Raw genomic sequence first — 18,748 nt, 5'->3', positions numbered from 1 at the left:
GAATAACAAGAAGATAAGGGAGCAAGAGAATATCTGAATAATGGCTGGACTCTCAAGGAACATGAAGCCGTATAAACACCCAAATCAAAACACCGAGGCATATCAGAGCCGACTGCAGAAAACCAAAGATAAAGAGAATATCCCCCAAGAAACCAGAAGACATTAGAAACAACTTGCCTATAGAGTAACAAGACTGAGAATTACACCAAATTTCTTGTCAGGAACCACACTAGCAAGAAGTATTTAAAGTGTTATAAGAAGAAAACCCAGCAATCTAGAATTCTATGTTCAGTGAAACTATCCTTTAAACAAGAAGTAGAAATAAAAATTTTTGCCGATAAACAAAAACCAAGGAAATTTGTTGCCCATAGACTTGCCTTGCAAGAAATATTAAAATAAGTTCCTCAGCAAGAAAAAAAAAAAAGGGTACAGATCAAAACTCAGTTCTATATAAAGGAAGGAATAAATGAATGTAAAATATTTTATTTTCCTTATGGAGGAAAATAATATTAACAATGTATTGGGTGATTTTAGCTTATGGAACAGTGAAATTAACAACATCAATATTATAAAGGGTGGGAGAGAGGAATTGGGAATATTAGGTATTCCCAATTATTATTGGTACCTATATTACCAATTATTGGTACCTATTATTGGTACTGTTATTAGGTACTTATACCTACAAAGCAGTATAACATCATTTGAAAGTGGATGTGATAGTTTTAAATGTGTACTTCAAATTCTAAGGAAACCACAAAGGAAATTTTTTTATAAAGAGGTATAACTGATATGCTAAGATGGTAGAGAACATGGAATCATATAAAATGCTCAATTCAAACCAGAGAAGTCAGAAAAAGAGGGGAAGATTAAACAAATAAAGGGAGTGAGTATAATGATTAGGAAACAGTTACAAACGTGGTAGATATTATTCTAAGTATATCAATAACCACTTTAAGTGTGAATGGTCTAATACACTAAAGAGACTGTCAGAGTGGGTTAAAACAAACAAAACAAAACAAAACAAAAAGACCCAACTATATGTTGCCTGTAAAAAAAAAAAAATTTAAATATAAAGACAGAGAGATTAAAAATAAGGGGATAGAGAAAAATATTAGGAAATTAAAAATCAGAAGCACAATGAGAAACCATTACATACCTATTAGAGTAGGTGAAAATCAAACAATTGAAACCGAAAATACCAAGTGCTGCTGAGTATGTGGAGCAACAGGACTCAGACGCACTGCTGGGCAATGTGCTAAATGGCCCAGCTACTTGGGAAGACAGTTTAGCAGCTTCTCTGTCAATTTCAGCTATCACATTCCTAAGTATTTACCTAAATTGCATTGAAAACTTGTATCCAACACAAAAACCTACACATGAATGTCGGTAAAGCTTTGTAACTGCTAAAACTTGGAAAGAACCAAGATGTCTTTCAACAGGTAAAGTGACAAACTGTGGTTCATCCGTGCCGTGCAATATTACTCAGTGATGAAAAGAAACGAACTTTCAAGCCATAAAAAGACATGAAGGCATCTTAAATGCACATTGCCAAGTGAAAAAAGCCAGTCTGAAAAGACTACATACTCTGTGAGTCCAACTATAAGACATTCCGCAGAAGATAAAACTATAGAGAGAGTCTAAATATCAGCAGCTACCAGAGGTTGGTCAGGGGGAGGGATGGATAGACAGAGTGAATTCAGAGGGTTTAGAGGGCGGTGACGCTATTATATTGCAATAATGGATATAAGGCGTGACATTACGCATTTGTCAAAACAGAACTTTACAACATGAAGAATAAACCTTAATGTAAATTATGAACTACATTAATAGTAATGTATCGACAGTGGTTCATTAACTGGACCAAATGTACCACACTAATAATTCAAGATGTTACTAAGAGCAGAGACTCTGGGGGAGATGGGGAGTAATATGGGAACCCCCTATACTGTCTACTCAAGTTTTATGTAAATCTAGAAGTGTTCTAAAAATTGTAGTCTATTTATTTAAAAATGAAGTCAGTGCAGAAATTAGAACCCAGTTTGGCCCTAGTGAGCCCCGAGCATCATTTAGAGCTCCTTCTACGGGAAAGGACAGAAACAGGGCTGCTGCTACCTTCGGACACCATACCAGGCTCTGAAATGCCAGGGACTATTCCCTTCTTGGCATCAGCATCGCAAGATGCACATAGCTTAAACTAAAAATGTTTTTCACTTTCTGCTCAATTTTCTTGTTTTATCAATAAAGGGTACAATGCAAGACTTTAAAAAGACTTTCCACAACAGTAAGGGATTCAGTGTTAACCTGGTGAAAATAAATGAAACTCAATTCCTTATCAAACTGAAGGGGAAAATTAAGATGAAGCGCTCCCTAAGTTCTAGGTGTGATCCGAAGCACATTCCTTGCATTACTCAACTGAATTCTCAAAATAACCTTGTGAACCAAGTGTAACAATTATTCCCTGTTTACAGATGAGAATGTGGCCTAAGGAGGTCAAGTGTATTTCCCAAGATTGAGGATCCAGGTTTCTAACGCAGATGGATTCAAAGCCTGTGTTACTGAGCCACGCTGCTTCTCAATTCTGGGAAAACAGGTGTAAATTTAACACCAAGAGCCCTAGCCAATTTGGCTCAGTGGTTAGAGCATCGGCCCTCGGCCCGAAGGGTCCTGGGTTCAATTCTGGCCACGGGCAGATACCTCGGTTGCAGGCTTGATGCCGGCCACAGTCAAGGTTCCTATGGGAGGCAACCAATCGACAGGTCTCTCTCACATCGATGTTTCTCTCTCTCCCCCCCTCTCTCTCTCTTTCTCCCTTCCACTCTCAATGAAAGAGCAATGGAAAAAATATCCTCAGGTAAGGATTAAAAAAAAATCATCAACAAGAGTATATTTCAATAATTCTTGCCAACGTGAGGCAAGCATCACCACAACAATGGCAATGAGAGTCCTAAGATATATACAAATGCTCCGGTTTTTGTCAATCTGGAATAAGATTAGGAGTGAATATTTTTATAAGCAGACATGCTATCTAGTGCTGTCTGTGCAGAAATGTGCGTGCCTGTCCAGATGTGCACATACACATCTGTGTATTACGAGAGGGACACAGAACCAGAGAGAGAAGACGACGACAGAAAGATTTTAAAACATTTAAAAAAAATCTCCTTGGTATTTATTCTGGATTATAATAATTTGAACAGGTTACCAAAGTACCACAACATAAATTCTAACTGCTATACTGAGGGGTATGTATTTCATCTCCGCCTTCTTTCCAATTTACTCAATGTGGAAAACGACATTGGCCTTCCGAAGCCTTCACTTATGTTTGGACCCCTTCCATCTTTGAGTCTTACTCTAGTGCTGCTGACCATTAAAATGAATCTTTCCAGTGGGGCTGGAACAGTCCTATTAGCCCAAGCCAAGCTTTATATGGCTTGTGCGCTTTAAGAGGTTAATCTTGCCAGCCAGCTCACTTTGTTCAGAAGCATTAAATGGAAAGACTGTAATATTCAAAGAAAGCCAAAGTTCACTGGGTAAGACCCCAATAATATAATGGAGCATAAAACCTCTAGAACTTTTAACAATAATGTTTTATGAAACATATGCGTACACTTGCTGGAACAGAATCCAAGTCCAATGGTTTTGAAGGTCAGTTCAAAGTCAGCACATATGCGCTATCTTTGTTAGAAATATGTGCTACTTCAAAAAGTGTTGGACCCAGAAGCTTTCTTTCCCCATTTTATGGTTTCTTATCTGTCCAGCAGTAGACTGTATTAGGGGGGGAAAATCACCTACTACAGAATGATATAGTTTGCAGCCAAATTATAAAGTTCAGTAAAATATTCCAAATTTCAGTATCACCAAATCTTGGTGTTATAGAATGAAAGGAATCACAGAGTGTAATTCTAAAAGGATGTGCTACTTGAGGTAAGGGCAATAGATAGAAATAATTAAAAACAATTATTTTATTTCAACTTCACAAGCAATTATAAAAGTCTTTGATGCTCATTGTTGTGAAAGGAGCAAAAGACTCTCCATTCCTACATTTAAGAGAAAAGTGGTTTAGAAATGGGCCTGATTAAAGCCAACTATTCGTATTATTCTGATGTTTCCAACATGCTCAAATTGTATGAGCAACTGTGATTCTCCTAGGGGAAGGAAGTGAAGGTCTGCTTTGCATGACAAGGTCAGATTTCTGCAGGCAAATGAGACTTCCATGGTTGACTGTTCCTAGGTTGTCACTGTCTGGCTGGGGCCCAAGAGGTCAAGAGAGGTTCCAAATTGTATTCACTGCTTAAGGGACACCCTTGGGGCCACTTTTTAAGGTCATTAAGATTTTCTTACTCTGGCTCCAGCTTTACTCTCTTAAATCTTGCTAATACACATTGGCAATTCCATACCAATGTAGGTTAAAAAGAAATTGAAAGAATTTAGTATTATATGCATATCAAAAGATAGAACATCCACTATTTAACAACTTCCTTTAAATCTAAGATTCAGTTCAATGAAATTCAAGTAGACCACAGAGAATGATAACCAGGCCCCAAGAGAAAAGTTTGACTCTATTATGACTGTCCTGGTATTTACACTCTATGATCAACACCACTACTCTAAATTTCATTTAATATTGAGGTAACTTTCTGCAAAAATTACACAGTCTCCCCAATCATCACATATGTTTAATCATGGTCATTTTTTACTGTTTAATTTCTTTTGTAATAACTTGAGTCACTAAAATACAAATGCTGAATTAAATTATTATTTGACTGTACTTCGATGCTTTTCTATTTAGTACAAATATATGTCTAAACTTTCTCATAGTGGATTGGAAATACAGGAAATGGATTATAATTATAAAAGTTGGAAGAGTTCTGCCTATTTGTAATAATGAGGGGTACCTGTAAGCATTTTAGATAATGTATGGAAAACGCCTGTATTTAATTATATCATACTTTTCTTAGACAATGGTAATTTCATTAAGGAATATTTTGAAGCCCCTGCAGAGATAAAAGTATTAATGGTTGTTCAAGAACTTTATGGGTACAATGCTAGAAAATGTTTGGTTTTACAGATCAACAGCCTGATACTTCACAAGTATCAGATTTTCAATATAAAAGGAAATTTAAAATACTGGGCAAATAGACACAGAAAATGTCTTTCATATTAGTAAAGTTTTCAATACAATTCTATAACATATATTCTGAGCAGGATTTCTCTTTGAATTTTGTTGAGGATGAGAATTTCTAAAAAAATAAATTAACAGCTTGCTATTCATTCTTCTCAGAGGAAAAATCCTAAACTGTTCTCATGGAAACAGTGGGACACAAAGTATGGGCTTTTAGTACTTGTCTATAGTATTTTAAAAAAATCAGATTTTCTTTTTGGATGCTTACTGTTCTAAAGGCCACTTCTTCTGCAGTCAGTTTTCAATCTCCCAGTGGTAAGAATACATTCAAAGGCTGTGTGCACAGCAGGGTAGAAGTCTTTCTCTGTGAATGTAACTATATCACTCATCAGTAACCTCCTGCCATCAGGGGACTTGTGTTTTCTTTCCTTTTAGTGACTCCATGGGCCCTTGAATGCCAGTCACTGCCTGAGACCTGGGGCAATATTCACATAATCTCTGTCAATAGTTCCTATGCATGCCATTGGTGCAACTAAATGTCAAGGCTGCAGATCAAAGACCACACATTCTAAAACTCATGTCCCTTTATGGATCAATTTTCATAAACTGTACTCCGTGTTTTAGAAATACATGGAGGCTCACTCTATGCTTTCTTTCCTTTATCCCTGAGATGTTTATTTATATAAAAGATAATCTGATTTATAGATAACAGGGTGAAATTCTGATGCAACATATAAAACTCATTTTTCCCTTTCCCTATCGTGAAGTGTTTCACTATAGCTTTTATTTTATAGTAGAAATGCAAAAATCTTTGGGATATTAAAAGAAAAAGACATGGATTGCTTTGCAACATGGACCATCTTTCCCCAGTATCTGGTACAATGAATATTACATAATAAATTCTTACCCATGATTGATTTTATTTTGCAATCTTCATTAGGCTTCAGGGAAATTATATGAGAGGAAATATCTTCAGCATGTGTTTTTTTAAACAATGTATATCCATTTTAATTATTCAAAATTACTTGGGTAAAGAAATATAATTATTTAAAATAATTTTCTCTCGGTGGCTTTCATACAAAAATTACATCCATCTATACTTCTTCAAGTTGGCCTGAGTAAAATATGATGGACCAAATTATCTTCTCTGAATACCTACTCAGTTCAACTGTGGATATTAAAGTTCTGAAATTTACAACTTTCTGTAAAGAGCCATAGTTGGAAGAAATCATAAGAGTTAGAACAAAATGTACATGCATGCTACTTATGCTTATATCTTGCTAAGTTTTAAAATAGATTTACTATAGAGGTAAGAGCCTATAACACATTAAATATGCACGTATCAGAGGGCTAAAAATAGGAGATGTGAAAACATGTCCAGGCCTTAGAGCCGCAGGGTTGTTCACTAAATTCCAAATAGAAGCTTCATTGTCCCCGCTCCCCTAAGCAAATTTTAATATCATTGCATGAGATTATTAGGTACAAAACTTCACTCCGAGTTCCCCTGGGATCTGTGAGACATTAGGCAAGTCACTTACTCAGAAGGTAGCTTTGGCCTTATCTGTTTTTGACCACTTAAACTTTTTCTTTAAAAAGGAAAACTTATCATTTCTATAGTTGTGGTAAATGACTGAGGCTCAAGAGAAAATCAGATAAATGGTGAAAGTTATAGAGGTCCTCATTAATGGGAAAGATCAAAATTTTCTGAGAAATCAACTTTCTATGTTCCTTAATTCTACCGTTCATTGCTAGTAAGATCTCACTAAAATCCAAATATGACCAACTTTTAAATTAGAGAAGGTACTTTGATTACATATTGAATCCACTGAAATAAAAATAGGTGTGTGTATGTGTGTGTGTGTGTGCGTGTGTGTGCGCACTCGCCCCGGCCACACACATACTTGTTAATGCTGAGGCCAGGGGGTGCAGAGGGCCTAACAGCTCTGATTCAAATCGTTTGACTTTCTTTCAGAGGCAGTCAAGGTGCAGGCCCGTTCTGGAAGAGCAGGCCTACTTACCAGTTTTCCGGAGGGGGAAGTCATCCTTCGCATCTTGCGCTCCTGGTAATGTGTATTTGTAGGAGGGAGATGTCCCACTCAGGGGTGGAGAGCTTTGATCCAATGACGTATGGTGGGCAGCCCTGCAAGGGAAAAAGAGGCTGCACCATTTGCGCTGCAGTTTTTCCTGCATGTTGGTCAGCAATAATCAGTTGCACATGCCCTACACGTGTCTCAGCTGTGTTTATGTTCTTTCTTTTTAGTATGTACAAACCACAGCCTCACGTATCCGAGTTCACGATAGCAGCGTGCTATGCAATGCTTCAGGATTCCCGAGAATGCCCACTGTGTGTCTGGTCACACGGTCACACGGAAAAGTTTGTTTTACTGAAAGAGAGACATTTACTAAGAGCCTGAGTCATGATCATCTGAGATTACTGTGTCTGTTTTCTTAAGAGCCATACTAGTGAAAGAGTCATCATCCGAGCCCTTTTCAGTTAACAATGTAGAACCATCAAGGTAAAGTAAACACATAGAAGCACTTCCTTTTTAAAAATTGCTAGCGAGGACACGAAAAACTTTTCTACTGGAAAGACAGTACTGTGCCATCAGCCTCGGTCCCCTGACTTATAGCAGTCCAAGGTGAAGACCGGGGGTCCCTTCCTTTTTCAATATAAAACTGATTTCTCAAAATGTTTTCTCTTTTCTGCATAAATACAGCAAAGGAGATGCAATTGTGGGACTGGAGGATAGTTTACAGGACTGAACGTAAACTAGCCAGTGGATATAAACATCTCCAATGATTACATCGGAAGGAAACAATGGGCAGGGCATGGTGTCACCAACAAGGTGGCTATTCTACCAGCATTCTTCTGAATCATATTCTCAAGAACTGAACCGGTTTAAAGATATTTCATCTGGCAAAAAAGCGTTAAATTCAGATTCCATAATTTAATGATTTATGGTTGTTTGGAGTCAGGCCCTGCTGAAGTTCAACTCAGTACAAAAAGGATTGCTAAGTAACATTTGAGAGTCATGATGAATAAACCCAACGGAACTGCTAAAAAATTTTCAGCTGACAAGTTGTTTACATGTAGTCGTCTCCCATTTAAAAAAAAAAAGTATCTCTTCTGCCCGGCTGGGTGGCTCAAGTTGGTTGGAGCGTCATCCTGGACACCGAAAGGGTCACGGATTCGATTCCCAGTCAGGGCACTTACCTAGGTTGTGGGTTCGATCCTGGGTTGGGGTGTGTAAGGGAGGCAACTGACAGATGTTTCTTTCTTTCTTCGATGTTTCTCTCTCTTGCCCTTCCTCTCTCTCCAAAATCAATAAACATATCCTTGGGTGAAGATTTTTTTTAAAAAGCATCACGTCTTAAAACAGAATTTAACTTAGAAAGCATATATGAATTAGTTATAAATTATGTTTGTAATTTTAGGCATTAATACTGTATTTCTTTTTAAAAGAGACTGTGATGTCGATTGAACATTTGAAAATTTTCTTTTAGGATTGGTTGCTCAAGTGAACGGACATGCATGACAGATATTATGAAAACCATTATAAAGTATTTATACTGCATTTTGGAATTTGCCTCAGTTACCTTTTGTTGGATGCAGAGAAGGGCAGACACTTATAAAATAGAATTTATGTATAATAATACTTTAAATAGAACTCCTGGGATGCTTACAATTTCATTACAGCAGAGTAATCAAATACTTATTCCTTTATCCTTATGATGTGAGGGATTAAAATATGTAAATGTAAAATCCCATGGTCATTCAACAAAGATATTTATAAAATGAGAGAAATGAAACTATTATCTATTAGTCTATTATCCAAACATTCTTTGCCTATAAATTTTGTCCTGATTGCTAAAAACACCTCCTTCCTTATGTTCTGCAGAAAGAACTGGACTTGGGGAAGCATGTCCATAAAAACGCTAATACCACAGTGTCTTACGTTGTCCGCTGTGTGTCAGAAGCCAGTCTACTCTCATTTCACAGGTGGGAAGAAATAAGGTGACATGTGCAGGGGTGAACTAGTCACTGAAGACTTAGATTCATTTAGTTACCACCCTTCCCTTCCCTCTCTGGTCTTCCTTTTCTTGTTTTAAACAAACAAAAAAAAATCTTCTGGACTTTTAAAAATAGCTCAGCTCTCCATCTTATATCAAGCCAAGTAAAATGAAATCTCAACCTGTCAAATGTTCAGAAATTATTGTAAAGATATAAGACGCACCGTCTGAAAATAGGAACATGCAAAGTCTGAATTTATTTCTATGCCCATCCCACAGCTGTCACTTGCTCACTGAGCAAAGAACATACATCCTTCCTGGCCCTTGAGACGATGCCCGCCAACAGTTATTAAGCCCTGGCCTCTCTTACCCACTTTACCACTTTATTTCATAGGACTCTCCCAGCCAGCCAAGAGGGCTGGGACTATTATTAAGCTGTTTTTTACAGAGAGGGAAACTGGATGTTAAGAGAATTAAAATAACTTTACCCAGAGACGCATAGCTGAGAACCAGCAAGCCCCAGATCTGTGCCCAGGCTGGCTGAGTACACACCCTGTGTTCTTTACCCCTGGTAATGAAAACAGCCAAACGTTGAACATACGTGTACCAGAGCTTGGGATGGCGGCTCACGGAATGATTTTTTCCATTAGTTGGAGTGTCTTTCGTTGCTGATTTACTCAACAGGAATTCTTGAAGCTTCTGCTTTACTTCTGTACTCGCCACTGCCCCTGAAACGCACACGTACAAAAACAGATGTTGACTGAGAGCTTTATCCGTTTGTGCTTCTAAAATATTTAGCAAAAATTAAGAAGGAACAGCACTGGTCACAGCATATGAAGTTTTCCTATTAAAAGAAGAAACCAGAGTCTAAACGGGCTTTACAAAATGGCATAGTAAGGTTTTGTAACTACTGATTAAACTGCCAATTTTCAAAAGACCTTCGATGATTTCCTTAATTGCTTTTGCAGAAAGGGGAGACCCAGAATTAATAGTAATTTTTTCTAAGCTTTTTTTTTTTTTTAAAAGCTGGGAAACAAAACACTGCCTTTTAAAAGTCAAAAATCTTGGGGAACCATATAAGTGATTAAACACATCAAATGACCTTTTCGGATCACTATTTTGAAAAACGAACTTCTTAAAAACCTCTTTTGAGCATTAAACAAATAACTCCTGCTGACAATTCCAGTTCAAGTCATCCAGTTTTAAACCTTGTGACAACCAGGTTTTGAACTGACCTCATACAGGGGAATTATTTGGCTCTGTCTCCCTCTTGTGGATAGTTTTTTATTTTGGCAAATGTTCTGCCTTAAATCTTCCCAACTTCTTGCTACTCAAAAACTAAATGGAGGCCAGGCTGGTCTTACAGAGCAGTTATTCCTTGAGCTGGAGCAAGGTTATTATTCAACAGTATGGCAGAGCTAGACCGGTTTACTGTGACATTATTTTTGAAATTAAAAAAAACACAACAACAGAAAGGAGTATCTTTGCCAAACAATGCTGTGTTTACTTCCTGGGATGCTTTGCAGACTGAATGCAGAGAGCTGGGAGGTGAGGTCAGAGCTTTACACTTGGGTCCGTGACTTATTCTTATAGTTAAGTGCAGACCATGTGGACAAGGTCACTTCCACGCTGTCCCGGGCCCCTGTCTGCAGGCCTGCGTGGCCGCCAGCTAAGGCGAGGGGAGAGGCCTCTTACTTTCGCGCCCCCTCTCTTTGCCTCGGAGAGGAGGGAGCTGCTGCTCTCTGCGGTGCCTCTCCACTTCTTGCTCTTGCCTCTGCTGCTCCAGCTTCTGCTCCTTTTCGAGGAGTTCTTGCTGCTGTTTTATGGCTAGAAGTTCCTGTTGCAACTTACGAGAAGAGAAAGACGTGAGAGTGTGCAATTTCTTTAAGCTTCATCGTCATCACTGACCAAAACAGAAATGCTATGAGCTTTCCGAACTTGCTTGTATTTAGTTTACATTTTTACCCACTTTTTGGATAAATCATCAAAATCTGAAGAGAAGCCTCTAATGCCATAGGTGGTCTTAATGTCATCAATAAGGTAGTTTTGGGGGAGCTACATTACCTGTTCCGCCCTGTCAAAAATCATCACCAAATTCACTTAGATCTCTAGTGAACTGAGTAACTTTTCTTTGTGATCTGAAATATATAAAACGGGCAAAGGCAGGAACTACCCAGGAGTCTATATTACTGCTTCTCTCCCATTATAAATAAACAACTGAAACCTTCATTTCCTATCCCAAGAAATGGTGTGAATATTAACTGAATAGAATGATAAGAAATGAGTTAATTTCGGGGAAGTCTACCTGAAAGAGAATAAATGTTAAGAATTTCAAAACTCTACAGAGAAGGTTCTCAATAGATTTATGCAATCCATTACCCATAACAGGCTCTTTTCTCAAAAGAGCAGAAGACTAGCTTGTTCACCCAGCGCACAAAAATATTCAGATTAGAGAGATGGGTCAAAAAAAATCACCTCCACTAAATTGCAGTTTGAGGCACTGTGGTTTGGCTATCTGGATCCCTTGATTTAAATTCCAAACAATGACTAACATGACTATGAAGGATTCTTAACCACCGTTGTGAGATATCAGCTTTCTCTCAGATTGAGAGATGGATGCTTATGAATAATAGGAAACGTGCCCACTGATGAATAACTGAAGGCTGGGAGTTCTCCTTAGATTCTGACATGACTAGACAGGAGGTGTAAGCAAGTTACTGAACTACTCAGGGCCTTGGCTCCCCATATGTTAGAGAAATAACTGCCCCCACACATCCAGCCCACAATGTATGTGAAATTTAGTTTGTAAGTTTGAACCATATTACTTTCAATCATTATCACTATTTTTAACTCTCAATACCAATGAAGTCGGTGTAATGTGGTTTATATCAGATAGGTACCTAAAGCTGTAAAATGTATGCCCAAAGGTAACAGAATGAAAATGCAAGGCATTGTGGGATGGCATTGGCATGGCTCTGGAGCAACAAGAAGCCAACTGCGTGTGTGCACCACGATAGCCTCACCCCTGCCAGAAGGGTAGGGTACTCTTCATATAAAATCTTGGGCGTTTTGGCTTTGATACACCAGTCCCTTACTGGGTGCTTTTAGATATTCCACTGTAACAGAAAAATGCATAACTTTGCTTAAATTCTGCCTTAAATGTTAATTCTGTACAGATATTAGGATTGGTCAAATGAACTCAGTATTTCATCCAAATCCCGATGGAACTGAAATTTAATCTAGCTTAGGAATCTAGAAACGCTCAAAATTTAATTTTCACAGCCACCATTCATTACTGAAGACTGCAGGAATGGGGCTGAAAAAACCCAAAAACAAATGTCACCTCTCCAGTTTCAGATGTTTTGGTCCAGGAGACACACACGATATGGAAGAGCTTTGGAGACAGACAAGGCAGGACTACAAATACTGGAACTACCACTCACTGTCTGTGTGGCCCTGGGCAACTTACAGTATTTCTCTCTGCCTCAGCTTACTAGGTAAAAACATGGGATAATAGCATCTAACTCAACAGATGTTTATTCTGGAGGGCAAAGATTCAAAACGCTAATATAACTAAAGCATCATGAAGTGTCTTCCTCATTAAAATCTAAATGAATGCTAAACAGCATCAACTTTCAGCCTTCCCATAAAAAATATAAAACAACAAAAATTTTGAAAGGCAAAACACTTCTTAAACACACAAAAATTAAGTATGTCTTTAGTTTTTGAGAAAACTACTCATTGCCTTGGAAAATCATTTTAAATGTTAAATTTTCCTTTTAGCTATCTCTGAATTGTTTTTGTCTCTCTCAGGAGCCTCCTCTTTCCAGTATTTTCCAGGTGTCAGTAAACCTACCATGTTATGTTGCTTGGGCCAAAGTAACAGTTCATTATCTACTTGCTACTATTAATTTTTGAGTAAAATGAAAAAATAAATTACTTTAAAATTTTATATTCATTTTTACAATTACAAAAGGCATCAGACATGAACGCAGAGAAGTATCTGAAGAAGGCAGGGACTTATCAGTATCACCCTGTACTTGGAGCAACATGACTCACCTCCCAGAGCACAATGAACCATATGGTTACCTAAATCTTCAACTATGGTGGGAAATATAAATTTTACTCATCACCATTGCCATCTTAACCTGCCTAGAATGAAGAAGGAGACCTAGACATCAATTTTCCTATTATTGTTTCAAAGGTCAAATAATAATGCTTCAGAATCATTCAAAATTAAGTCTACAAACGAAATGAAGGTTTCCCATTACTACGAAATATAGCCATGAACTACTGATTCCATGTGAGACCCCAAACACAATGCTCGCTCCTGTTCTTAAGGTATCCTACAGATCAATAAATTGCAAGAGTTCTTTTAGTAAAGTTCACTAGTAAATGAAAAATTTACTATGGTTTATATTAGGTGTTGAAGAATGTTATTTTGGAAAAAAAAAAAATAAGTCTTTTTGTTTAACGAAATCTCTCATAAAACAAGGGACATAGGGAAAAAGACACCATTTTTATCTTCTCAGACACTGTAATATTAATGTGGTAAAATGGTAAATATTTATATAAATTATCTATATTAACCCCATATAAATGTGCTGTTATTTGATATGCAAGTAATCAAGCATCTATAATAAAATATATTGCAATATAACATAGTATAAGGTCATTTATTGTATTAATAAATTAACATATTTAAGTCATTTTGAAGGAACTGAACATAACATGAATATTTTTTATTATAAATATTTGCTGCTTTATAGCACTGTCATAATAAATTCAAATTAGGCATCTATTTGATCAGGCCAAAATAGCTTTGTTTTAAATGTCATTGTCAAGAAGTTGAAAAACATTTTACGAGCAAAGCTAACGTAATACTTATTTCTGAAGATAAAAGAGAAGAAATAGGTACATAGACATCTAAAATGATCTGACAAGAAAATAGCTCATCATAAAAAATCCTGGGACATGGACCTATTTTTCCTCCTAGAATAATTTAAACAACTTGAGTCTGCAATTGTCAACTACTCCTGACATTCTTTCAATAAATTATCATCTATAGTCTATTAGACTCATATAAACATATTGAAAATATTTGCACCAGTTTCTCCATAAAATTCTCTTGAACTTTTTATGTTATTTTGAATGTATACATTATGAGGTCTTTTCCATAAGAAATATTAAGGAAAACAATAAGTAACTAATGCATCCTTTCTGATAAATAATGCAAGCAGGTTCTTTATAGAAACATAAAATGATTCTTCTGAGGCTCATGGTTCTTCTTGGTGAAAACTGATGGGGCAAATGAACAAAATCATGCAGAAGAGAATCTTAAAGGGTGGGAGGCTACCATTCCCTACTTTTGCTGCTGTAACTAAAGCACGAAAGAGCGGTAGAGGCCCCTCCAAGCAGCAAAGCAGGCTGAGAGTCAGCATTCCCAGCACTTCCCCAAGGTTTCCCCCAGTGCACCCAAAATTTCCTCCAAGCCACACTTGGTGTGTTAACCACAGTGAACCCGCCCCAGAGCTCCTTCTTCCCCCACGTCATGGCACAGGCTCCCTTCCCCGAGCGCAAAGGGCAGAGGCGAGGACGCATTTGCTACCTTGATGTGCTCCTGCAGCTGAGCCTGGTGCTGCCGGGTCAGGTTCTCATGCTGTTTCTGAAACTCTGCGATCAGGAGCTGCTTCTGGATCTGCTGCTGCTGCTGAATGAGCAGCAGCTCCTGCTGCAGCTGCTTCTCGCGGACGACAGGGTCCACCGCGGGCATCATCATCCTGAGGTCTGTCCTTAGGTCTAAGGGCGAGATGGGCTCCAGGCCCACGGGAACCTCCGACTTGACATCCACTGGAGAAGCAGGGGACAAAGGAAGGACAGGAAATTGGCACAGGGCGCTGGACACGGGCAAAAAAGAAGGCCCTACAACCGTACAGCAAAATGTACATCACCAAATCTAGTCATTTTTTTATGATGACGATGAAAGGTCTTTTGTATATCAATTTTGATATGATGTACCATATGCTAATTTCCCCCCAGGCAATTTGAACTCTGCAATAATCTTCACGTTTTCAGAGTGATGATTCCAATTATTTGCTGGTATCAAAGTCATTCACAAACCTTATTCTACTGGACCATTTGCAAGAGTCAAGTCAACCGAGGACCAAAAATGCAGCTCGACTGAGGAAAAGATGTGATGTTTTAATAGAGAACTTCTGACACAACCAAATCTGTACCCTTGCAAACATTTTTGTTTGAAACTACAGTTTGAAGATCCATTCTGAGATATATTCCTTAAGAAGTGAAAGCTTTTTAACATAATGTATTGTAGGGCCATTGGACCCAAGCAAAGAACATTTTCAAATGTGCACGCTAAGATGTGGGGAATGGTGAGTAGGTTAGTTCATCAAGGGAGCCAGAGCCAACCATGAAGGAATGAAAGCAGGCAAGCTCCTAGTGCTGGCTTTTAAATGCTAATGATCTGAACGGCAATTACCTTGTTCCTGAACTAAACAAGGCAGGATGCTTAAAAAAGTATTCAAATCAAGCCACTGGATGAAGAAAGATTGAATGATCTGAGACTAATTATAGATACTTGAATTTATAAAAATTAAATTAGATAATGTGTATAAAGTTTTTAGCACAACTTCTGTGAGGTAACTTCCAGGAGTGGGATACGCACAAAAGCTCTCAGACAGGGTAGATGCGCAGGTTCACCAGTTGCTCCTGGCTGGCGTCCATTCAGATTAGTCAGTGTCTATGCCAAACTGGTTGTTAAATATTCTGAATATTACTTTTGCCCACAGGAATCAAGAGAAGTATGTAGTTGAATGAAACAGGTTTATGTAAAGATAATGGGGATTTTGGAGGAAGAACGGTGACCAACTGGACGGCATGGTTTTGCGAACGTGGTCAGCCACTACGGAGATCCAAGCAATTACTGGTGGGAAAAGGAAGGAAGGAAGGAAGGGAGGGAGGGAGGGAGGGAGGGAGGGAGGGAGGGAGGGAGGGAAGAAGGAAGGAAGGAAGGAAGGAAGGAAGGAAGGAAGGAAGGAAGGAAGGAAGGAAGGAAGGAAGGAAGGAAGGAAGGAAATACATATCCAGAGTAGACAGAAGTCACCTAATTTTCAGTTACAAATAACCTAAAAGATTGAAATCATCAACACAGTGGCTAACAAAACAAAAATATTAGGAGCAAGAATGAAAATAAAATTGTATACAATTTCTGTTACATATCAGAAAATAAAAACACTAAAACTTCTAGAAAACGAAAAAAGAAAACACAGGAATATAGATAAGCCACTCAAACATTTTACCTTTTCACCTTCACTAGTAAAGAAAGGCAAATTTTAAGTCAAAACAAGGCATCACTTTCTAATTATTAAATATCATATATATAATTCATGCATATGCATATGTGTGTGTATGTTCTGCTCCATTGTATAGGGTAAGCATATGACCAAGTAGACAACTATATATTACAAAAGACACTACCAATGGGCTTCAAATGCCTGAAAAACAATTTGTTGATATGTATCAACAGGTATTAAATATTTCTGCCATTTTATTCAGATTTGCCAACTCTAAGAATATGTCTTGAGATAATACTAACAGGAAGAAACAGTTCAATACCATATTGTTTACTGAAGTGTTATTATTTTAATTGAAATCACCAACTACAAGGAAATGTTTAAGAAAAACATGTCATGTCCATTTCGTGTAAAAACATGCAATCATTAAAAATAATATTTATGGGAACATGAAAAATGCTGTTACTACATTAAATAAAAACAAAAACAAAAACAGTAAAGATACCTCTTTAAACAAATACATATAATTTAACTTAGTCAATATACATTTATTGAGAACATTAAATTCCCCGGCATGATTCTAAAGGTTGGGGTTTATTAGTAAAACAAAAAAGACAAAAATTCCAGCCCTCATAGAGCATATCAGATCTACTGGGGTTTTAATTATACTAGTCTCTGAATTCTAACAGCAGAGACTGGTGAGACACAGAGCAGAGGATGATCTGTATTTGGTGTGGAAATATGAATACTTTCTCCCCTTCTACTTTTCTGTATTTTTCCAAATTGCATCTAATGCTCTGATGACTACTGTAAGTAACTTAGATTTCCAGATTCCAGGTTGGGAACCACAAAGTTAATATTCCATGTGGATTTAAGAGCTATTTTCAGAGAGTTGAGAAAGCCTAACAGAAATCCTGTCTATGGAAGTTAAGGCTGCAAATACTAAATGAAACATTCATGTCCTCACTTATCATTTGAACTGTGTGTACGTACAGGCATGTGTGTGCACCTGTGAGGGGGGGCGCATGGGACAGGAATCAGTCTTGGGTTGCCAACACTGGTTATTTTTCAAGGTACTGATCATAAGTTTTCGTTGTTGGCAATGGCACTTCAATGAAAACGGTAAAATAATTTATTAATATACCATAGTTTGGTGGACAAGGTCTTTTAAATCATGATCTTTGTGAAGGGAAAGCTATTACCTGAGCCAGATTTGACACTAAATGAGAATGATGGCCACTAAGATCTCTAGTTGCAGTGTCCAATGTACAAGTTTCAATCAAGGCATTGGAGTAACATGAGATTTTGAGCATTAATTTATAGAGCTGGCATCACTCCAACCCAAAGCAAAGGCTGCTAATGATATATTTCATTTTTACATTAAAAAGGCCAAACTGCAGCCTCCAGGTTTTACATGAAAATGCCAATAAACAAAAATCAGAACTTAACCCTATACAGACAAATGAAAAATTTCAAGAGACCCTGGGGTCTCTTCTTGCTGGTATTCTTACTATTCATGAACTGTAAACATTGAACCCCTAAAAAAATCCCCCCAAAAAAAGATAAGGGAAAAATGCCCCTGAACTCTCCAAAACAGCTATTGTAAACCTCAAAGGGTAATCTGACTTCTTAACCTGCTCTCCCAACAGAAATGATTGTGTCTAACTGCTTGCCTTTGTTCAGAGACTAATCACTAAATTGTGAAAAATCACCCTCAACTTACAAAAACTGCTCTTGATTATAAATAATTGCCCAAGACTGAGAGAAAGCGGCAGGCAAGATCCCAGTCTTTCATCCAATTTATTCAGCAGCAATCCACATTCCATTTGTCTAGACTAAATATAGCAGCGTTTATACAAGAAATCAATAGTGCTTGCAGAGAGGAGAGCGAAGGCATGAATATTTCATCAAACTCAGAGAGAAATGGCAATCAGCAAACTGATGGTTCTGTGTAGGTCATCTCTGGCCTGCTGGATTAGTGCCTGTTACTTGGACAATAGCTCATCTCTGGCTAATCATAATCATATCATAGTCATTCCTTCTATTTTCAACATTAATTGCACTGTGGTGACAAAGACTCATCGTATTCCAAAAGGAATGATGGATTTTTCTTACGTCTTCTGTGACAGGCTAATAAGCCTCCCCAGGAACAATAATAGTAACACAACACCAGGGCTGAGTTTTACCAAGTCGCAGTCCCTTTCATATCACAGAATGTGCGAGAAAGGGCACTGTCCACAGCTGCTGGATTAAAGTCGTCGTCAGAAATAATCGGCTTAGGAGGAAAAATTAACACCCAATTTTAGCA

At 37.7% G+C, this 18,748-nt stretch overlaps 1 protein-coding gene across 3 annotated transcripts in view; it reads right to left on the bottom strand.

The window, feature by feature from the left end:
* The window catches only part of HDAC9 (histone deacetylase 9), a 480,635-nt gene that overhangs the window by 54,782 nt on the left and 407,105 nt on the right, over positions 1 to 18,748 (bottom strand). For 2 of the 3 annotated variants that reach the window (XM_087821193.1, XM_087821195.1), the window contains exons 2-5: positions 14,739 to 14,980; positions 10,826 to 10,976; positions 9,732 to 9,858; positions 7,138 to 7,259 (exon numbers count right to left, since the gene is read on the bottom strand). In XM_087821193.1, coding sequence (XP_087677319.1) covers positions 7,138 to 7,259; positions 9,732 to 9,858; positions 10,826 to 10,976; positions 14,739 to 14,980 — 642 coding nt within the window. The remainder of the gene's footprint in view (positions 1 to 7,137; positions 7,260 to 9,731; positions 9,859 to 10,825; positions 10,977 to 14,738; positions 14,981 to 18,748) is intronic. The other variant, XM_087821194.1, reaches the window with a different exon arrangement.

The sequence above is a fragment of the Miniopterus natalensis genome, chromosome 10, assembly GCF_054644295.1.
Source record: "Miniopterus natalensis isolate mMinNat1 chromosome 10, mMinNat1.hap1, whole genome shotgun sequence".
NCBI lineage: Eukaryota > Metazoa > Chordata > Mammalia > Chiroptera > Miniopteridae > Miniopterus > Miniopterus natalensis.
Note: the sequence above shows the minus strand (reverse complement) of the source record. Positions and strands in the feature narration are given on the sequence as shown.